At 42.0% G+C, this 22,552-nt stretch overlaps 1 protein-coding gene across 7 annotated transcripts in view; it reads right to left on the bottom strand.

Moving 5' to 3' along the window:
• SLC38A9 (solute carrier family 38 member 9) overlaps window positions 1–22,552 on the bottom strand; it is a 93,547-nt gene that overhangs the window by 52,957 nt on the left and 18,038 nt on the right. For 6 of the 7 annotated variants that reach the window (XM_064139950.1, XM_064139956.1, XM_064139955.1 and 3 more), the window contains exons 3-10: window positions 19,700–19,832; window positions 19,097–19,218; window positions 18,888–18,951; window positions 18,411–18,504; window positions 17,371–17,541; window positions 12,202–12,261; window positions 4,494–4,691; window positions 1,362–1,469 (exon numbers count right to left, since the gene is read on the bottom strand). In XM_064139950.1, the coding sequence (XP_063996020.1) occupies window positions 1,362–1,469; window positions 4,494–4,691; window positions 12,202–12,261; window positions 17,371–17,541; window positions 18,411–18,504; window positions 18,888–18,951; window positions 19,097–19,218; window positions 19,700–19,832 (950 nt within the window). Of the gene's footprint in view, window positions 1–1,361; window positions 1,470–4,493; window positions 4,692–12,201; window positions 12,262–17,370; window positions 17,542–18,410; window positions 18,505–18,887; window positions 18,952–19,096; window positions 19,219–19,699; window positions 19,833–21,963; window positions 22,002–22,552 lie in introns of those variants that run through there. The other variant, XM_064139957.1, reaches the window with a different exon arrangement.

Raw genomic sequence — 22,552 nt, 5'->3', positions numbered from 1 at the left:
TAATCAGGAAGATTCTTAGGGAATTATGATGATAATCCATTTCATCCTCAAAGCATCTGCTTTGGTCTTGTACACAGTCACAGTCAGCAAAAATTGCCTGGCATTAATGGCTCAATCAGAAAGGACAAAATTGTCCTTGGTGACATGACCCAGCTGTTTCTTCTACATACTTTTCACTAATTTCTTGTCATTCAGATTTTGAAATAGGGTTCTGAATGTCTCACAGAAATGAGGAAGGAATGACCCTCAGCAGTTATGGGCAAATGAACAGATTTGATGACAGCTAAGGGCTTCAGGTTGGAAAAGAAGAATACAGGGTTTTGAGCAGACTTCTTTGTCTAATATACATGGCCTACTCTAGGTAAGTTGTTTATTTCACTTACTGGTGTGCCACATCAATTTCAGTTCAACTAGAGAGCAGAATCAACACAAAGAGAGTGGTAAAACATAACACAGAAGAAGCACCTGCCAAATTGCTTTAACTGTGATAACATACTGAAATCAGTTCAGTTTCATACATATAACTTTACCAAGCTAACTATGACCTGTAATTTATTGAGTTACTACTCTTGTTGCCACAGTGCATTATCATGATTCCACAAATGAGATCAGATTTTATTTGAAATAGAAAAGAAATTCTGTTGTTTCTTTTTTTGATCTCTGTCTTGCTACAGTAGTTTAAATCTCATCCTAATTTTTAAGTTAACTTTTTTTTTCTAATTCTATATTATTTGATCTAATAATAGTTTGCAACCCATGTGTAGAACTGTTATCCTAAGAAGATGCCTATGCAACAATACTGCTTATGGCTGTGGCATATCCAGAGTAACTTGTAACAGCAATTTGGAAAGAACAAACAAACGGCAAAACAATATTCAAAAAGAAAATAAATATACTGGAGAGCTAACAGCATGAGATAGTACAGGAAAACTGTACTTGTAAATTATGGTGAACGAGCTATTTTATTTTAGCATGACAGTACGTGAGGAACACTTTTACCAGTCAGTCCTGTCTACACATTCTCATTTGTAACTGCCACTGAAATAGGCATGATTTGATAACAGCACATCTAGAACTTATTATAATACAAGTGAAACACGACTATGGCATGCTCCTGTCACATGATATATGTGGGAGATACCTCTGATGGGCACTCCTCCATAGCTATGATACCATCTCCTAATTGTTACTCTTTCATGACAGATCCTTCCTGAGTCTCTACATGCAATATTGGACAGCATTTCCTCACTTATGTCACAGAGGTGTTGAAAGGTAGATGACAAAGCCAATAAAGAACTGCTTTTAAATATCTCACATCCATCATATATATATGCTTTGTTGTTGCATTTTTACTACCTTACCTGGTACAAAAAAGTCATTCTCTGTAAACCAGTTGTATTCTAAGTGGATTCCTAGATGAGCAGCCTTTACGGTAACCAGAAAAACTAAGTAGACAACTGAAACTGTACCTAGAAAAGGCAAAACAAACACCATGAAGCAATAGAAAGTACTAGTGCTGTGTTTTATTCTTGCTCCATCCAACCACTTAGACCAAATATCTATGGTTAATATTCATTCTAAAACATATAGGCAATTATTGTGAGACAATGCAGACTCCCAGACAATAACACGAGAAACCAGAAAATGCACGATAAATACGCAAAGAGAAAGGAACAGCATGTTTACATCTTAGATTACAGATTCAGATGAGACATCATTTCATTCCAGCGATATCACTAAGGTTAACAGTAACTTGAGGAAATTATCATTTGATTATACATAGTCACAGGAAGATAAATCGTCTATACTTGAGGATCATCTTAGTAGCTAAAATATTTTGTAATTTCCTGATGATTTATTTCTGCAGGTGTAAAAATGAAAGTGCTCTATCAAGACTAATTTTCAGCACCTCAAAAATTGCTTCCTTTTCTCTTGCTCCATAAATATCAAGGCTTACGAAAATTAAGGCACCTTTGAACAACTTCTGCATTATACAACAATCTACTGAAGTTGTGAGAAATTTAACATTTCAACATCCAGGTTCTCAAATAAACAATAGCTGCATAAAATAATGTGCTTATTTGAGAAATAGGTAGAATTATGGCTAGATCTCATATGATAAAGGACTTTCTTACCCCTGATGTTGTATGTGGTCTATGTAAAAACCTTACCTTTTACAGAGTTCCTGTGCTAATTTTCATTTAGTGGTTCCAGGAACAGCAGATCCAAGCTCTTGTTAAGGGTGGCATTGGCACAGAGAATAAACTAGATCTGCAATACTCTGTACTCTACCTCCTTTAAAATTTATCTCCTTTTCCAACCCATTCTCTGATCCCCATCTCCTTTTCTCTTTCTATTAGTCACAGCTTTCACTGTTATGTCCTTAGTTCCCTTTTGCTCCATAACTGTGGCTGATGCCACCCATGATCCATGTCCATTCCCACCTGCCTTGGTCTTCGACCTCAAGACACAGAAGCAAGGAAAAGTCACAGTTTTTGACCTTGTAGCACAGAATAGGCCAGGGTACTGAGACCTGAGGCAAAGCACAGCAGTAGGTTACACTGACCGACTGATATTGTGATTAATTAAACAACTGATCGGTAGCAAATTACTTCAAGTGAAAAGCAATTAATGTTTGGAAGTAATTGCCTTTGTCAAAATGTTTACCAGATGAGGAAAGAGTATGTCTGATCATTTGTGACAAGGTAGTATGCACCAAGTGCTGCACAGTAGTAAGTGTGGACCATGTTCAAAGAGGGACAAGAGAGGTGCAGAAAACTTCAAGAGTAGAAGTCCTACGGGAAGCAGTGGAGGAAACTGTGGTTTTTCAGTCTAAAGAGGAGAAGGCTGAGGTGAGACCTTATATCTCTCACTATAGCTATCTGAAAGGAAGTTGTAGAAAGACACAGGTTAGTCTCTTTTCCCAAGTGACAGCTGAGGGTGAGAGGAAATAGTCTCAAGTTGGGCCAGGAGAAGTTTAGACCAGGTGTTAGGAAAAATTTCTCCAGAGAAAAGGTTGTCAAGCATTGGAACAGGCTGTCCAGGGAAGTGGTTAAATCACCATCCTTGAAAGTATTTAAAGTAGCACTTATGGTGTGGTAAAATTGATTACTTTTATGATTATTAATTTTAATAGTAATAATCCATGCAAAAAACCCAACCATTAAATATATTTATTAATACTAAATCTCACCAGAAAATGTATTTATAAGGTTTGAATGCACAGCTGTGGGCATTTGCACACAGCAATTTAAAACAGTTAAGAAAACTAGCAATATACAAACATTAATTTGAGCTGTTTGAAACAGATTCTTGCAGTCAATATTCCGCTTGCCCTCTAGGGGGAATTGAGAGGCTCCTTTCTGCTGAAGCAGAAAGCACAAATCAATTACAGTTACAGAAGTAAATCAGAACTTTAATTACAAAGAGGCTTTTTGGAATATTTACTCACAAAGTGGTATCTTCAGATTCCCAGGGCTGCATTACAGATCCAGACAGTATCCAAAACACTTGGAGGTGTTGCTGTCAGTGGTATGGTAGCTGCTGGAGACTTTCAGAGTTTTCCATAAGGCTCCAGCAGAGTGCTGGGGTTAGCACTGTCTCTGACCTGGTCTTGATCCTTCTTGAGCAGACAGTGTCCTTTCTAGGTCTCCAGGCTCAGCAGTGTGCAGACAGACACAATGTCTTGCTGGTGGCTAAATGAGCTCTCCAGCTAGCAGCAGCTTTTGGCAATAATTCTTGTCTACTCATGGAGACACTTAATGCCTCTCCCTGGTAGACTGAGGCATGGCAAAGTTTCCAGGTGGATAAGCTTGAAGCAACAAAGCTTGTTGTTATACAGCAAAGCTGGTCTGCAGCATGGCAGCAGCATGGTGTTATGGAAGGCCAACAGGCCTAAAACATGTCCTGGCTTGTCCAGACATGTCCCCTGTTTCCCCTCCGTTTTGCCATAACACATGGCAAGACAAAGCATAATGTGGCATATCACAGCACACTAATTGCAAGTAAGCTCCTATTTTTTGTCAACTGCTCGAGTCTTATAGCTCCATTTGGTCACAAAGATTAGCCAATCAGAATGGCACTTTGCCAAAACTAACCATATTAGGTGAATCCAGGCTTTGGTTTACCCATATTTAGCCATGCATAAACAAGTATATGTACCCTGTTTACCACTGCAGAGTAGACTTGGTAGCTCCAAGCCTTTTGTCCTCTTTCCTGCATTACCTTGCCCTTTATCAGAGGGAGAAGGGGATCATGGGATCATGCCTGGACTAGCCAGGACATGTATTAGGCTTATGTTGGCCTTCCACGACACAGGGACACAGTTTAGTGGTGTATTTGGCAGTGTAAAGTTAGCAGTTGGACTCAGAGGTCTTTTCCAGCCTAAGTGATTCTATGATTCTATTCTGATTCCAATCATTGGATAAACTTTCATTGATTTAGATATCTTCTAGTCACAATGTACCAATGCTTTAGTAGTACTTGTTACCCACCTAAGACATTAAACTTCGCAAAGAAAGATGGAGACTTCAAACTCAGCAGAGGCAGAAGAACAGTGATCAGGTAAAATGGTACAGTTTGTGATTTGTCCCACCACTTCTCAAAGAGTTCAAAATCTGTACTGTTGCCAGAAGAGAACATTACACTGTGGTTCTGTGGTGGGTGACTGCCAGCATCACTTGGACAAATGACTGGAAAAAAAGCAAAAATAAAGTATCATCAGATATAAAAGGTTTTCACCTGCATAGAATCTTCGCAGCCAAGATCTCACAATATCTAAAGAGCACTCTACCTATGTGGAATATGAACCCTCAAAAGCATTATTTGGCAAGTCAGTTACTCACTTCTAATTTTTATTTTTTTTTTATTATGAGTTCTGCACTAAGATTTCAGTTAGGCAGTCTGCACCTTAAGTTGACAGTTGCTATGAATGGCTATTCCAGCCAAGAACAACAAAGATTCCAATTTCACTGAAGCTTGAGCTGTTGCACAGAATCAACCTTCACATTCATATAACTGTAAGTTTAGTGCCTACATTTGCCTACTTTAATGAAGTCATAGCAACACCCCTCTGCACCTAGCTGCCTATTCAGCACTGCAATCTATCTTTGCACACTTTGGTAAGAGCATAAAAACAAATAAGCAAGTGCATCTGTGTTTCTGTGTACAGAAGAGTCTGTACTACTGTACATTGCTCTGGGAACACAAAAAATACAGATGACAACATAGCTACTGTAACTGGCAAGTCTAAGGCTCATGCACCAAACCAAAACATCCTGTAAGCTTGGTGCCATGTCAGGCACATCACTGCTAAACAGCACAACAAAAGCATTTAAGATATGCACCCACGATGCGGTCAAGAGGGAGCATAACACCCCTCTTACATGGAGACTGATCAATGGTAGCACCTGAACAACTGACTGGAATGAAACAAACAAACCAAAAAGATGCCTTCACAAAAATATGTTTAGATCATTTTTTTGGATATCAGCATTTGTGCTGGTTTGAGGCTAATTGGAATATTTTACTCAGAGAAATTAAATCCTTAGCTGTGAGAAGAAAAAACCCAAAGCAATAGTCACCTATATCACTCATACTTCTGCTCAGAAATGCAACTAGTCAAAATATAGATAAGACACTCACTTCTCATACACTTCTCAGCTTTCAGTTCTGTTCCTTCTGTGGAGGTCTGGTCTCTGTGGTTGCCTTTGCCTTAACTTTTTAATCCAATTTAACCCTTTTTCCTCTAACCTCCTTGTCATCTATTTTACATCTCACCTCAGATCTCTCCAGATTTATTACATGAGATATACATGGGTTGATCTCGTTATTCCTGAAGGGGGGGAATGAGGGGAGGCAGGACATAGGAGGTTTGAGTCGGGAGCCCTCCTGGCAATCTGAGTTCTGTGAGAGTTTTCTGTATTACTTCTAACTTGTATGTAACTGTAAATATTTGTGTATATAAATGCTTATAAATTGTGCTAAGCTGTAAATATAGCTTCATTCCTTAAATTCCAGCTGGCGGAGTGTAGTCTGGGTGATTTCAAAAGTGTTGGGGGGGTGGATAACTCCCAAACCATCACAGCATTTGATTCTAGTATGTGCCTACAAAGTTCTGTATTGAAATATGAACCTGTCTCATTGTTACAGTATCACAGTATCACAGTATCACCAAGGTTGGAAGAGACCTCACAGATCATCAAGTCCAACCCTTTACCACAGTGCCCAAGGCTAGACCATGGCACCAAGTGCCACATCCAACCTTGCCTTGAACTGCCCCAGGGACGACGACTCCACCACCTCCCCAGGCAGCCCATTCCAGTGCCCAATGACTCTCTCAGTGAAGAACTTTCTCCTCACCTCGAGCCGAAATTTCCCCTGGCGCAGCCTGAGGCTGTGTCCCCTTGTTCTGGAGCTGGCCACCTGAGAGAAGAGAGCAACCTCCTCCTGGCCACAACCACCCTTCAGGTAGTTGTAGACAGCAATAAGGTCACCCCTGAGCCTCCTCTTCTCCAGGCTAAACAACCCCAGCTCCCTCAGCCTCTCCTCGTAGGGCTTGTGCTCGAGGTCTCTCACCAGCCTCGTCGCCCTTCTCTGGACACGCTCAAGCATTTCGATGTCCCTCCTAAACTGGGGGGCCCAGAACTGAACGCAGTACTCGAGGTGTGGTCTGACCAGTGCAGAGTACAGGGGCAGAATGACCTCCCTGTTCCTGCTGACCACACCATTCCTGATGCAGGCCAGGATGCCACTGGCCCTCTTGGCCACCTGGGCACACTGCTGGCTCATGTTCAGGCGGGTATCAATCAGTACCCCCAGATCCCTCTCTGTCTGGCTGCTCTCCAGCCACTCCGACCCCAGCCTGTATCTCTGCATGGGGTTGTTGTGGCCAAAGTGCAGCACCCTGCACTTTGAGCTATTGAACCCCATCCCATTGGCCTCTGCCCATCTGTCCAGGCGGTCAAGGTCCCGCTGCAGAGCCCTTCTGCCCTCCAGCTCAGTCACTTCTGCCCCCAGCTTAGTGTCATCTGCAAACTTGCTGATGACTGACTCGATGCCCTCATCCAGATCATCTATGAAGATGTTAAAGAGGATGGGGCCCAGCACTGATCCCTGAGGGACACCACTAGTGACTGGCCGCCAGCTGGATGTGGCACCATTCACCACCACTCTCTGGGTCCGGCCCTCCAGCCAGTTCCTAACCCAGCACAGAGTGTTACCATCCAAGCCGCGGGCTGACAGCTTAGCCAGCAGTTTGCTGTGGGGGACAGTGTCAAAGGCCTTGCTGAAGTCCAGATAGACCACATCCACAGGCCTCCCCACATCCACCAAGCGGGTCACCTGATCATAGAAGGAGATCAGGTTAGAAAGGCAGGATCTGCCCTTCCTAAACCCATGCTGGCTGGACCTGAGATCTTTGCCATCCCTCAGGTGCGCAGTTATTGGCCCCAAGAGAACCTGCTCCATCAGTTTCCCTGGCACTGAGGTCAGGCTGACGGGTCTGTAGTTCCCAGGTTCCTCCATCCGACCCTTCTTGTGGATGGGGACCACGTTGGCCATTTTCCAGTCTCCTGGGACCTCTCCGGTGAGCCAGGACTGCTGGAAAATGATGGAGAGTGGTTTGGCCAGCTCAGCTGCCAGCTCTCTCAGCACCCTGGGATGGATCCCATCTGGTCCCATGGACTTGTGGGTGTCCAGATGGCTCAGCAGGTCCTGAACTAATTCCTCATGAATTTCCAGGGGAACACACCGCTCCCCGACCCCATCCCCCAGTTTAAGAGGCCATTTGCCTCCTCCTCCTCTCTCCTTACTGTTGAAAACTGAGGCGAAGAAGGCATTCAGGACCTCTGCCTTTGCTTCATCATCAGTTATAGTGTTCCCCTCCTGGTCCAGTAAGGAGTGGAGGGTCTTCTTGCCCTTCCTTTTAGCATTGATAAATTTATAAAAGTGTTTTTTGTTAGCTTTCACGGAAGTGGCCAGCCTAAGCTCTAGCTGAGCCTTAGCCTCTCTAATTTTTCTCCTACATAGTCTGGCTACCTCCTTAAACACATCAGGAGAAGCCTTCCCCTCCTTCCAGAGGCGATACACCCTCTTTTTCTCCCCCACTTCCTTCAGGAGCTCTTTGCTCATCCAGGCTGGTCGCCTCCCCCTGCGGCTCATCTTTCGGCACGTGGGAACTGCCAGTTCCTGTGCCTTCAAGAGCTCCTGTTTAAAGTAAGTCCAACCATCCTGGACCCCTTTGTTCTCAAGAAGTGCTGCCCAGGGGACATTGGAAATAAGTTCCTTGAGCAAATTGAAGTTTGCCCTCCTAAAGTCCAAGGTGTAGGTTTTGTTGAAGTGCCTCCCTACCTCCCTGTATATTGAAAACTCCACTAACTCGTGATCGCTACACCCCAGGCAGCCTCCCACTATCACATCTCCTACCAGCCCTTCTCTGTTGGAGAGCAGCAGGTCAAGCTGAGCTTGACCCCTAGTAGGCTCGTTTAACAGTTGGGTCATGAAGCTGTCCTCCATGCACTCCAGAAATCTCCTGGACTGCCTCCTCTCTGCTGAATTAAGTTCCCAGCAGATATCTGGCAGGTTAAAGTCACCCACAAGGACAAGATCTGAAGATCTTGAGACAGCCTCCAACTGTTTGTAAAATATCTCATCTGTTCCCTCATCCTGGTTGGGTGGTCTGTAACAGACTCCAACCAGGATGTCAGATTTATTAGTCTTCCCTCTGATTTTAATCCACAAGGTCTCTACCCCTTCATCCCTCACTTCAAGCTCAATGGCATGGAGTGACTCTCTAATATACAGGGCCACCCCTCCTCCTCTTCTCCCTTGCCTATCTCTCCTGAAAAGGTTATATCCCTCCAGTATAACAGCCCAGTCATGCCTGTCGTCCCACCAAGTTTCTGAAATGGCAACTACATCGTAGTCCCCCTGGTGGACCAGGACTTCCAATTCCTCCTGTTTGTTACCCAAGCTGCGTGCATTGGTGTAGATACACTTCAGCTGGGCTCTCGATTTAATTGTCCTTAGTTTCCTTCCATCTCTCTCCTTCTCAGAGAGAGTAATTTCCTCACCCACCCCCTTCAGACCTAGTTTAAAGCCCGCCTAATGAGCCCTGCCAACTCCATTGCCAGGACTCTCCTGCCCTTCCTAGATAACTGCACCCCATCACAAGCCAGCAGGTCCGGTGCAGTAAAAGTTCCCCCATGGTCAAAGAACCCAAAACGCCGCCGCTCACACCATCCCTTCAGCCATTTGTTGATATCGTAGGTTCTGCTATTCCTCTCTGTGAACTCCCTTGCCACAGAGGGAACTGAGCAGAACACCACCTGCGCTCCCGCCCCATCTATCAATTTCCCCAGGGCTTTAAATTCCTTTTTAATTGCCCTGGTCCCCTTCTTTTCAATTTCGTCGCTGCCAGCCTGTATTACCAACAAGGGGTAGTAATCAGAGGGCTGGATTAGGTTTGGGAGTCTCCTGGTGATGTCCCTAACCCGGGCACCAGGAAGGGAGCAGACCTCCCTGTGAGACGGGTCGGGACGACAAATGGGTCCCTCTGTCCCCCTCAAGATGGAGTCCCTGACAACTACAACTCTTCTCTTTTTCTTGTTTTTTGTGGAGCTAGTCACCACAGTTGGTGGTGACTGCTCCACCCTAGGCAATGTCTCAGTGAGGTGATCCTCATTGCTCTCACCCTCTGTACCCTCTGCATGCAGCGCCTCATACTTGTTGCGCAAGGGCAGAGGAGGAGAAGGAGAGGGCCGGGTAGGATTTCCCTTACTTCCCCTGACAGGGATCTGCACCCATCCCTCACTGTTTCCAGGGGCAGATTCCTTAGCAGGGGGGATCTGCAGAGCCTGCACCCACAGATCCAGCTCCCTTTCATTCTCCCTTATTGACCTGAGCCTGGACACTTCGTCCTTCAGCTCGGCCACTTCATCTTTCAATTCCGCCACCAAGGTGAGAAGGAAGTTCACCTGCTCACACCTGGTGCAGTTGTTCTCCCCCTCCCCTTCAGCAGCAAGTGAGAGGCTGTAGCACTCCCTGCATCCAGTGGCCTGGACTCCTGTGCTTTCCCAGGTCACATCAGTCTGTGTGCACACGCTCCTCCTGCCCTTTGTAGCACGAGTGACAGGCATAGTGCACAGAGATACTGACAGTCAGAAAGAGGGGGAAAAAAAAAAAAAAAAAAAAAAAAAAAAAAAAAAAAAAAAAAAAAAAAAATCTCCCAGCCGCAGCTAGGCTGGCTTTTCACTCTCTCGGCTCGGCAGCCAAAATGGCGGCCGGCGCGGCACGCGGCGGGATTTTAAATCTCCCGCGGCTGACGTCATGTTGTTCTCATGTTGTCTTATTTTAAATGCTGGCCTCTCACAACAGCAAGATGCCTTGTAGCTGCATGCCTCTTCTTACAATGGCAAAAGTGTAAAGAGTGTTTGTCAAATGTCTTGAGACACCATTACATTACTTCCAGTTTTCTCATTTGCTTTCCCTGCATTACTTATATGAAGATTGTTTTACGGACATTGAAAAATGCTTTTGTTCTTACTGGTCTCCCTGGTAGCTCTGAACGCTTTGACAAGAGTTATTTGGGCATCTAGTAGCTGCTGCTTTGGATCCTCTAGTTGCCACAGGATACTGTGCAATATTGTTATCTACTTTGTGTCCCAAGTTATACCCTCTGCTGCATGAGAATGGGGAAAGATAGCAGAAGAGAGCATGAAAGAGCACTGCAGCAGCTTCTGGCTCCTTGCTGGTAAGGACAGTAGGAGAAACAGATTCAACACTAGCCTGAATGCAAATCAGCTGTTTTTCAGATTTATTTTTCAAGTCGTTTATCTGACTCCAAGCAGCTGCTCTTCACAAACAGAGCTGCATCTAGTACAGCACACAGCTGTCCAGCTGGAACTGAAATTCTTCCCCTTTCCCGTAAGTACCCAGGGCAGAGAAAGTTTTCTGCTACAGAACTAAGCATTACGTGCTGTTACTATGTCGTTAAGGGTTAAGCCCCTCCTGGTAGGAGTGGTTTGGAATCCTGACCTCTGGTTCCCCTGGCCCCTCCTGATAGGCATGATCTGGAAACTGAGCCCCCCAGGTGCTCCTGACCTCTCCTAATGGGAGGTTCCTCCAGATGCAGAGGTTAGCCCACTCCCACTTCCTGTCTGCAACCCTGTAAGAGGTGAATGAACTTCCTCTTCTTGCTCTCTGCCTTCTGATTTTGTCTGACCACAACTGCTCCAGCTTAGCCACATGGCCAGCTAACTGTGTGGCTGATCAGCTATGTCCTGAAATCCACCTCCATCCAGACCATCGATTGTCACCAGTATATTCTTGTATCTGTTTTCCTTCCCTACTACTTCTGTAAACTCCTTTACCTTAAATATCCTTTATTTATTGTTAAAGTTTTTTTTTTCCCCCCAACTTCCAAAATCAGAGCAAGACTATTCTTTAGTTTTTTTCTACTGCTTTTACCCTTCTGCCTAGAAATTTTTCATATGGGGAAGAGGGACAGGGGGAGGCATCCTATATCTAATTTTGTTCTGTGGGCTTTCGGTCTCTGGGAAACTCTAAACTAGAACATATATACATATATAGGCAGGAAGATGAGAGGTGAATAGTGCCTGGCTCCTTCATTCTGCATTATTCTGCAGATTTAAGAACTCCCAACAGACCTATGATCATACTTGACTACAGTTTTTCCTGAGTCTTGCAACTATCAGACTCATCACAAAATGCAAGCAGACATTGCAAGCAAACACTTGCTTCTTCTTGTGCTCGGCATCATTAAAGCTGATAGAGATTATTTTTTTTAAATAACTGTTGCTGCAGAGGTGCTGAAGTGCAAAGACGCTTCAGACAAGACTTTCTAACAGGAAACAGATCTGAAGTACCTCAGTTTTAAGGTGCAGAAGTTAAAATTAAGTACTGTTAAGATGCCTAGCATTCATAGTTTTAAGGAGGATTTATCTGGGTACACACAAACTCTTAATCTGATTTTTAATTCTTATCCCTACTTACATTTTCTTTCTGTGAAAATATAAATCTTACATAGAAAATTACATTTTTGGTTTTTAAGAACAGGTAGTTCAAAATTATACTACATGCAATTGTAATGAGGTTAGGCATGTAAACATGATGGTGCTTGCATTTAACTACCATCCTCCCACCCCCAAACTAGGAAACTTAATACTAGTAAGTGCTCCCTACCTTTGTTACTTCCATTCGTGCCAGGAACAATATCTGTCACATTAATGTCATGAACAAAGTCTGAAAATAAGAAAACAACCTTACTATCAGTTTCTCAGACCAGCTTTTATACATTTACTTGGTAAAAAATAAGTAAATATGTATTTTGGAAAACTATATTAGAGCCACAGTTACAAGAGTTTTCTCTTGCCCAACCTCAAGTGAACATTTTTAAACTTTCTTTTAGAAGTGCTTTAAAGTAGCCCCCACTGCACTGCTTTGTTCTCAGGTCCATTTAGGAGTGCCACAAGCCTCCCCTTCCAGCAGCTTATTCGAGTTCAATCATACTCTTGGGCAGGATGGTATATAGAAAAAGCTTCCCATACTCACTTTTCTAATCTCATTTTCAGAAAAAGCTCAGTAGGATGCTTTTTTCCATGTCATATTTTAAACAAAGGAAACCTTCGGAAAAAGTTTAAAGTCATACTGTCTACAGTCATCTCTAAAACTACTGTGCTTCCATTACATTCCTATGCTTCTTCACTACTTTGCAACACCAGATATTTAGAGCTCTGCAACTTCACCAGTAAGAGTGTTAGATAGCATTTTCTTTGTATTTATTTATACATACATATATACATAAAATGCTCATCAACTTGGAAATTTCATTAATGTGTCACTGACGAAAATTCACTTCTGCATGTGGGAGTGTTATACACAATCATCTGGGGCATTAGGCCTGCTATCTTTAAAATTCAAGTAACATCTGCTTGTTTGTCATAAAGCAGAAAGTCTTGTAGGAGGCAAATTATTTTTTGTTTTGTTTCGATTTATGACACTCTGAACCATAACTGAGTTTCTCCTACTTACTGATACCAGTTCAGTGTTGTGCTGGTATTGAAATTGCATTCAAAACAGTGTTGGTAATACAGTTCATTGTTGCTGAGCAGTACTCAAGAAAGTCCTTTCTTGTTCCTCAGACCATCTCACCAAGGAGTGAGCTGGCAGTGCACAAGATGGGAGGGGATCCAGATGGGATATCTGACCTCAACTGACAAAAGAGATACGCCATTCCATAGAACGGAAGGGACATTTGGAGTGGTGACATTTGTCTTCCCAGCTGTTATGCTGATGGACCCCTGCTTCCCTGGAGGTGGTTGAAGACCTGCCTGGCAGTGGGAAGTAGTGAATGAATTCCTTGTTTTGATTTGCTTGTGTGAGTAGCTTTTGCTTGACCTATCAAACTGTCTTTATCTCACATCAAGAGTTTTCTCTCTTTTACTCTTCCAATTCTCTTTTCCATTGCACCGGGGGAGAGTGACTGTCTGGGTGCTGCTTAGTTGGCAGTTGAGGTTAAACCACAAGTGTGTACAACAATGTGCTAGTTTGAAGCAGGCTAGAATGTTTTGGTGAGAAAAATGTGATCATAGGCTGTGAAAGGAAAACAATGGTGATGTCTCCTTCCCTCAGAGTCTTGCTGAACAAGAAGAAAGTAAACATTAGATAACACTTTTGCCATTTTGTCTTCACTTTCGGGCTGGGCTTTGGCTGACCTGCATCTCCCTAACCTCACCTGCCACTCACCTTTGCTTCTTAACCTCTTGTCTGAACCTCTATTCTTCCTTAGGACTGGGGTAAGGTTGAGAGGGGCAGGGGGAAGGTGCGGGGGTGGTTGAGAGCCCCTCCTGAGGACTCAGGTTTCTGGGAGGGGAGTTGTGTTTCTGTATTACTTTTACTTTGTATATTTCTGTATAGAACTGTATATATTGTAAATATCTGCTTGTATATCGTGCTAGCTGTAAATAAATAGCTTCATTTATATTCCCAGAACCCAGCCGAGTCTAGTGGGGTATTTCTAAAAGTGTGGGGGAGCGGGGTACATCCAAACCACCGCAAACAATCAGGAGACTTATTTAAAATAATCTGTCACCTCCTCACACTGTTTTGTGCTGTTACTTAAAAAAATACTTAGTGGAGCCATCAAAAGAGCCGATAGGTCTTACAGAATTAGAGTACTTTAAAACTGCTTACACATGGATAGCCAACTTATGTCTTCTCTACACTTAAGAAGTGTTTTAGGACTAGCAATTATGTCTGTGGATCTATTTCCATTCTGTAAAACAAAAACAGAATAAAAGTATGGGAGGCTGTGTTGAAAAAAAACAAAACAACCAGGCATGTGTGCTAAGGTGTAGCTGGGATGAAGTTCATTTTCTCCACAACAGCCCTCACAGTGTTGTGATGTATATCTGCAGGTAGAAGAGTGCTGGTAAAACACCAGTACTTTAGCTGCTGCTGAGTAGTGCTCCCACAGCATGGAAACGCTCTCCAACATTACCCCTCACTAGAAGACTCTGTGTGGGTAAGATCTTTGGAGTGGATATAGCCTGGATATGCAGAGGACAGCAGAGGAGAGCTGTCCAAGGGGTATTTCATACCACATAAAGTCTGCTCAGCAATAAAAGCTGAGACAGGGTTAAGGGGCACTTGTTACTATGACATTTGTCTTCCAGTTAATGAAGCCTTGCTTCCTAGAAAGTGGCTGGACATTGTCTGCTGATGAGAAGTAGGGAATACATTTTTTCCCCTTTGTTTCTGAGTGCAGTCCTACCTTTTTGCGTTATTAAACTACCCTTACCTTGACCAATGAGGCTTTTGCCATTCTGCATTCTCCTGCCCACAATACCCTGTGAGTGATGGAGTGGTTTGGTGGGCACCAGGCATTCAGACAGGGTCAACCCACCACAACAAGGTATCATTCTTGGCTTACATTTCTTGTATTCTTTGTGTACTACTAATTTCTAGGCCATCTTCCCTTGGAAAATCAGTTTGTTCCACTAAAATCATGTGTGCATATTTTTAACAGTGACTTGAATGTACTAAACACAGTAGCCTGCTTAGAATAATTCAGACACACATGGCTGGAAGATGCTATTGTGTCAAACCTATATCCTATTAACCATTTTAAAACTTAGTAATTAGAAAGCTATGACAAGAATCCAATGATTACAGTTATTACAGAGCAATCAAGTGATTTTGTCATATGAAATAGGACTATCTAACAAATACAAGTGATAAAGTGACACTCTAATCTCAAGGAAAACCAGGACTTTTTTCCTAGAAAATTAAGTATATTTTTGACCATTCTTAAGTCTGCTTAGTAGAACAGGAGTTAATCAGTTTAAAATAATTTAACATGCTAAACTTATTAAAAAATATGACAAAGTTTAAAATTAAATGGCCCTAGTAACATGTGACTTAGGTCAGCTGCAAAACACACCCATAAAGTGTGGCTTTCAAGGACAGTATGAACTTTAATTAAACATTAAGAAGTGTGTTTGTGCTATTATGTGTCTCAGAGATTCTTTAATTACATTTAAAACAGAAACTCTCAAGTCTTTTTGTTCTATGCAGTGCTGTGAGTTGCATTTTCAAAGCCCACAGTTCCATCATTTATTCTCACAACTATGCATACATAATCGTGTCCACAGAAGTTGGTGTCTGAATATGTACAAGGGTGTGCTGGTTTGAGGCTAAATGGAATATTTAATAATAGAAATTAGATCATTGGCTGCAAAAAGAAAATAATGATGTCTATAGTGAAAAATAGAAAGAAAGTAGTGATGTCTATATTACCTATTCATTCTGCTGAGGCATATGGAAACAAGAACATGAACAAAGATAAGGTTGGTCTGTGGCTGCTTGCTTGCCATATTAACTCCTCTGCCTGGATCTGTGTAACTCCAACTATTCATCCTTCTTCTAACACCTCTCAACAACCTTTCCCAGCTCACCCTGCACGTAAGGGGGATTCTGAGATAAGGGAGGGGGTGTAAAGATGGTGGGAGGTTAGTTTGAAAGCCCTCCTGGGTGGCTCTGCTGGTCAGGAGAGGTTTTGTATCTCTGTATTACTTTTAACTTTCATATTACTGTATATAGTTGTAAATATCTCTATATGTTGTGTATATATCTGTGCCGCATCAAAAGAAGTGTGGCTAGCAGGGCAAGGGAGGGGATTCTTCCTGTTTACTCTGCTGTTGTGAGACACCACCTGGAGTACTGTGTACAGTTTTGGAGCCCCCAACACAAGAAGGACATCAAACTGTTGAAGCGAGTCCAGGGGAGAGCATGATGATGCTCACAGGGCTGGAGCACCTCTGCTATGAGGACAGGCTACAAGAGTTGGGGCTCTTCAGCCTGGAGGAGAGAAAGCTTTGAGGACACCTTGTAATAGCCTTCCAGGATCTGAAGGGGGCCTACAGGAAGGCTGGGGAGGGACTATTTACAAAGACTTGTAATGACAGTACAATGGGCAATGCGTTTAAACTGGAAGAGGGGAGATTTAAACTAGATGTTAAAAAGTTCTTTACAGTGAGGGTGGTGAGACACTGGCACAGGCTGCCCAGGGAGGCTGTGGATGCTCCCTCCCTGGCGGTGTTCAAGGCCAGGCTGGATGAAGCCTTGAGCAACCTGTTCTAGTGGGAGGTGTCCCTGCCTACGGCAGGGGGTTGGAACTGGATGAGCTTTGAGGTCCCTTCCAAGTTAAATCATTCTATGATTATATTCTATGATTCTCTATATATGCTTGTAAATTGTGCTAAGCTGTAAATACAGCTTCATGAATTCCTAGCCATGGCAGGGGGTGGGTAACTCCCGAACCTGCACAAAGGGTATAAATAACTAAAATATTTTCTTTTTATCAATATTTGTCTAAAAATCATTCTTTCACTGTGCTAGGGGTCATAATTCCTTCAGGGAAACTTGGAGAAACTTTATGGCAGAACTCCAACTGTGTTTGCTGCAGTCTAGAATGGAACTAGAATTTTTTTTTCAGTAACCTTTATTGGATCATTTCAACATCCTAGCCTGCTAAATGACTTTTCAATTAGCTACATCCATGCAAACAAGGAGGGAGTGAAAATTCAAAGATAAAACAAGCAGCTAGGTTTGGGTTGTTTAAACTACACCAAGAAGCCTTATTATGGACATGGAAACCAGATAATTGAGACACTGGCTTTGAAAATATATATGGCTGTAGTAGTAACTCCATACATAGTTACTTATTATCACTTGACTTTTCAAGCAAAGTAACAGAAACATTAAGTGAAATGGACAGTCTTTTTTCAGTATAAAACACTCTTGATCTTTTCACAAGATAACCATAAAAGTCAACGAAAAATGTATACTTACTGTAGATAAACTTTCCTGTGTTGAAGAGAAAGTTGGACATAAGCACCCAATAAACAACCATGGCTCCAACAAGTGATACCATAGAAAAGAAGAGGCTTGACCACTGACCGAAAGATCCAAAGTAATATTTGCAAACATCGGGGAATTCCCAGTTTGACGTATCTATTAAAGCTGAAGAAGACAAAAAACAGAAATATGTCTAAAGAAAACAGTATGTTAGTGTCAGTAGAACTCTTCATGACACAAATTCACAGTGCTTCTAAGGGATAAGAAGACTGTTGCTAACTTTTTGAAGTGTAACACTCATTAGGTGTTTGATTGAAGGAGCTCGGGGAAGCAGCATTTTTTTATTGTGGCTACTTCTACGCTGAGTACTCCCGTAAGCACTGGGATAAGACATGTGTTTGCAGCTGAAGCCTTTTGTGGGAGTTACAGCAAAGTAGGCCAGATGATGAACTAGTCCTTAACAATGCCCTGAAAACAGCTGCCAGAAATCAGGCCTTACCTGTCTTTGAGAAATGTATAAAACTAGCAATTACAAAAGCTTCAAGATTAGTTTTGAACAGTAAAAGCACATTCTAAATAGAATTACTATCAGTGAGACAACTGCCCATAAATTGCTTCCAACATAGAATATCTATGAATATTATGGTAGTGCAGACATAAAACACAAATAGGTGCAGCTGCAGCCCACACCATTCCACTGTGGAATATGATCAGAAATACATGCAGAGAACTGAACGCTTGTCATGAAGAAGGGAAGCCTCTAACTCCTTAAGTCACCAAACACAAGTAAACACCTGAAAACCTGCTTGCTAAGTAATTTGGTTTGGTTATAATACTTAGATCCCAAGGAACTGAAAGATAATTTCAGAGATTTAGCTTATAAAGCTTAGATCCAGACTACAGCAGGAAGACATTTAAGGAACAACATTTATTTGCAGGTTAGGTCTAATGTATAATAAAGATACAAAGAATCTACTAGATCTCTGTATTTTACACTTAATGGAAATATTTGTTACAAAGCTTTTATTTCTTACGTATTGTCTTCCGAGACTTCACAACTCTGTAGCAGCAATAAAGAGTCAAAATGCCCATCAGCAAGATGAGAATAATTCCAGAAGTAAAGCCTGCCTATTGAGAGAAATATAGGTTACCTTTTTCATCAATAACACTAGAGAAAAATTAAGAGCAAGCCATGTTGGCCAGCACCAGAATGAGACGACACAGCCTCAAGCTACGTCAGGGGAAATTTAGGCTCGAGGTGAAGAGAAAGTTCTTCACTGAGAGAGTCATTGGATACTGGAATGGGCTGCCCGGGGAGGTGGTGGAGTTGCCGTCCCTGGGGCTGTTCAAGGCAGGATTGGACGTGGCACTTGGTGCCATGGTCTAGCCTTGAGCTCTGTGGTAAAGGGTTGGACTTGATGATCTGTGAGGTCTCTCCTAACCTTGGTGATACTGTGATACTGTGATGTTGCCAAACACATTTTCATACACATACATTTTCATAGTTTTACCTGTTTTATTCCCCATGGGATGCTTAATATAGATGTACCCATCATTGTATTCCATATCATAAATCTAGGAAGAAAAGAGAAAAGACTGAACAATTTAGGAAGCACTCTTACTTCACATTATCCTCTTAGCTGCGATAGTTATTCATACAACACAGAATATTCAAGAACAATGCATTTCTTACTAAGATATGGCAAGGTGTTTAACATACATTGTCACTATACTGGAGTTTTTACCATAGCCATCTGCACAACTGTCGACTTTAAAAGCAGTTCCTAATGGACTGTACACATAGATTTCATCAGGGGCTGGCAGTACATGATCAGGAGCAATCTAACAAGTGGATAAAAATGAAGACTTGTTAGCCACACCAAGGAAACTTGTAAATCACATAATATTTTCATGAAAAGTGCACTGAAAAAATGAAAATGTTAATTTCCTCCCCATGAAAAAAAAAACTAACAGTTGATAAGGTTATTTTAGTTAGCAGAAAATGGTATTCTCTTCTGCAAAATATCTCTAACATACTGTGTACAGATCATGCAAGGTCAATCACTGCAGCTGGCCACTGCTTAAATTCTCTCATAGATGAGAGAAATGTGTACACAGATCTCATCAGCGTGGACCAGTCTTAAACTGCACAACTTGTGATAACATAAGAACTTGTTAAGGCAGTCAGCTACAAGACATGTATTTCAAAGTAGCTGCAGAGTGATCCTCCCCCCTACCTTTATTTTTGCTTCTTCTATAAACCTATGTTGTGGAAGACTCAACCTGCTAGAGACCACTCTCAGTTTTCCCTGTCTTTGCTTACCAGTGCCCTGTCTGCAGGAGAGGTCAGCCTGCTATAGTAATGAATCCGATTATTCATTGCTGAAGCTTCATCCGTGACTCTTTGCACATCATCAGTCACACTGACTATGTTTGTAGGCTCCACATGAAATGGTCTGAAGGAGTGGGAAAAAAGAAAGAAAAGAAAAATCCTTAAAATCCTGTAAGATAGGTGCTAAAATAGAACTCAAAAAGGCTTAATATCAGTCAGGATGAGTATGTCATTCACTGACACAAAGTAAATGGAAAAATATCACTGCCATAAGGAGAGCTGCCATCCATGAGGGAACTACATGTTTATATCAACATTAAAATGGTCTCTTGCCCAAATTGTTTGAGACAACCTAACATCAAAATTCACACCTAGCAGTTCTCAACACAGTCTGTTAGTTCTCAACAATGAGTCACATCAGAACTACATGTTAATAAGCTTGGCCAAGCTTATTAGTGCTTATAACTGGTTTTGCCAGAATTAGTGATGTTTCTACATCACTACAAAGGTAGAAACAGATAGCATCAAAATGCAGAGACAGCAAGGAGACAGAGGGGAAAAAAATAAAGGAGTGGTGGTAATGAGGACCTTCTATGAAAAGGCTAGAACTACTAATCTAGCCAAAAACATTGCATGAAATTGTGGGAAAGAATCAAGCCCAAGCATATGTGATACTGTGATATGTGTACATACTATTTTTAAACCAATACATCTGGCAAATGCAGTTTGTCACAGAACCACAGAATAACAGAGGCCCATCTGCAGTTCTGAGCTACTTCATGATTTAATTAAGGTTATCACAAAGAACAGCACTATCTACAACAGAAGGCTTGTGTCTCTCATACAGAGATGTACAGAGTATGGTAGTCTCTGCTCTCTTCCTCAGCTGAGCTGGACTGTAGGCCTAGTCGGGGCCACTAGAAAAAAGCAGCCACATCACATGCCCCTCATTTTCCCTGCACAGATGTAGGTACAGAGAAATAAGAGTGAAAGCTGTTCCTTAAAGTTAAAACACAACATAAATCTGTCTTCATGCCAGATATTGCAGAGACTATATTTTAATCCAGTATAATCTACTTCCATATAGAAATATACTATGCTACTGCTTAAATGTGACATTCCCTCACTGACAGGCTAATTTCTCAAAGAGAGAGGACACTGGTGACCTGTAAGCCTTCGTACAGAATTTCTGAGGCTTTCCCCCTTCACTGGGGCTTTTACTTTCTAAAGCAATCTCAACAGCTTTCTCATGTTCTTCCACACTGATGTTTAAATCACTCAGAAACAAGAACCATCCCAAAAAGAAAACCCGTGAAGGTACAGATCCCAACAGGATGCATACTACCAAGAGCAGAAATTACATCAGCAATAAATCCATGTATTTTTTCCTCTAGTATGAGTAAGGTCTACCTATTTGAATTGTCTCTCAATACCCCTTCCTGCCTCAGACTAAAAAGAAAATATGTCAATCCTTCTTTCCCCAGCTTTCAATACCATGACAAAGGCCTTTTTCACTTTCCCAGTGAATCATTAAGCATTTGCACCATGGCACCACTTTTTATCCAGAAGAGAGAAAAGGAATATAGCTCTGTTGTTGACTGTTGTATCTTTGAAAAGATGCATAACAGAACCATAGCATGCATGGATTGGATGAAGGTAGGTTCTTATTCCTGTGTGCTTAAGGGAACACAGCAGGTAAGAGTATTTATAGGAGTAACAAAAAAATCACTGAGAAAAGTGGAAAATAGTAAAATAACTACCTTCTCCAGAAATTCATACTTTCCTTCATTTTAGACTTCATTAATTCTTACAAGTTCTTTTGTCATGGAAAGCATGGCCTAGATTTGCTAAGCCATTTCCCACTTACTGAAATGAAAGAGAACACTTTCAATTTTTAAAATATTCTCAACTGACTTATTTTTTCCACATCTATGACATAAAAGATTGTGTGTGGTCTTCTGCCACATTCTTATAAACAATTAAGAGAAATACCATAATTAAACACAAGTAAATAAAGCAATAGATTTATCACTCAAGAGGCACAAAGGGCTAATTAACCCTATGTTCAGGGTTAACTCTCCAGGAGGAGTGACCTTGAACCTGGCTCTAGGTGGTCTTAACCCCTCCCCAGGGGTGAGTCTGAACACCACCAGGTGATTCATGGTTAGCCCACTCCTCCTTCCTGTCTAAAGGTCTATAAAAGCAGGGGGACTTCAGAATACAGTAAATATGTGTTTTGCTAATTACTACAATACCTGCATAGTGTGAAGAACTTCATGAGGGCCACTTCTTTTCTCATCTCCAATTAATATTGTCAGAACATACTTATAAACTTCCATTCCTACCATGGAAAAATAAATTTTATATATGTTACTGCTCCTTCCCACATGGAGGAATGCACATGCTTAAGGCTGCCAGTACATGGGCTACTTCCCTGAGTGATCCCTATTAGTGTGCATCTGTTCAGAACGATCTCATGCAGCATTTTTTTTTTCTTAGGGTACTGCTGCATCTCTAGTGTTACTGAGCAAGTGACTATACTAAAATAGCATAGTCATCAGTTTTATCATTAACAGAGATCTCTTTGAAAACATCAGTCTGACCTGGAAGCTATGTGGACAGCTGCAGGGTCGGGAAAGCCAAGAAACGACTCAATATGAGCTAGCACGGCGATCCAGTTCTTTATTGAGAGCATCAGACTTCAAGTTACAAAGCACATACTTTTCAGTTAGGGTGAGAAAGTGAGTGCACACAGCATGCAACGTGGTACTGTCAACTAGCATTTGGTGCATCTAAATATTGGAATATGCATAATACTCCCTACTTGCAGTTACTGCTATAGTG

The sequence above is a fragment of the Pogoniulus pusillus genome, chromosome Z (assembly GCF_015220805.1).
Source record: "Pogoniulus pusillus isolate bPogPus1 chromosome Z, bPogPus1.pri, whole genome shotgun sequence".
Classification (NCBI taxonomy): Eukaryota; Metazoa; Chordata; class Aves; order Piciformes; family Lybiidae; genus Pogoniulus; species Pogoniulus pusillus.
Note: the sequence above shows the minus strand (reverse complement) of the source record. Positions and strands in the feature narration are given on the sequence as shown.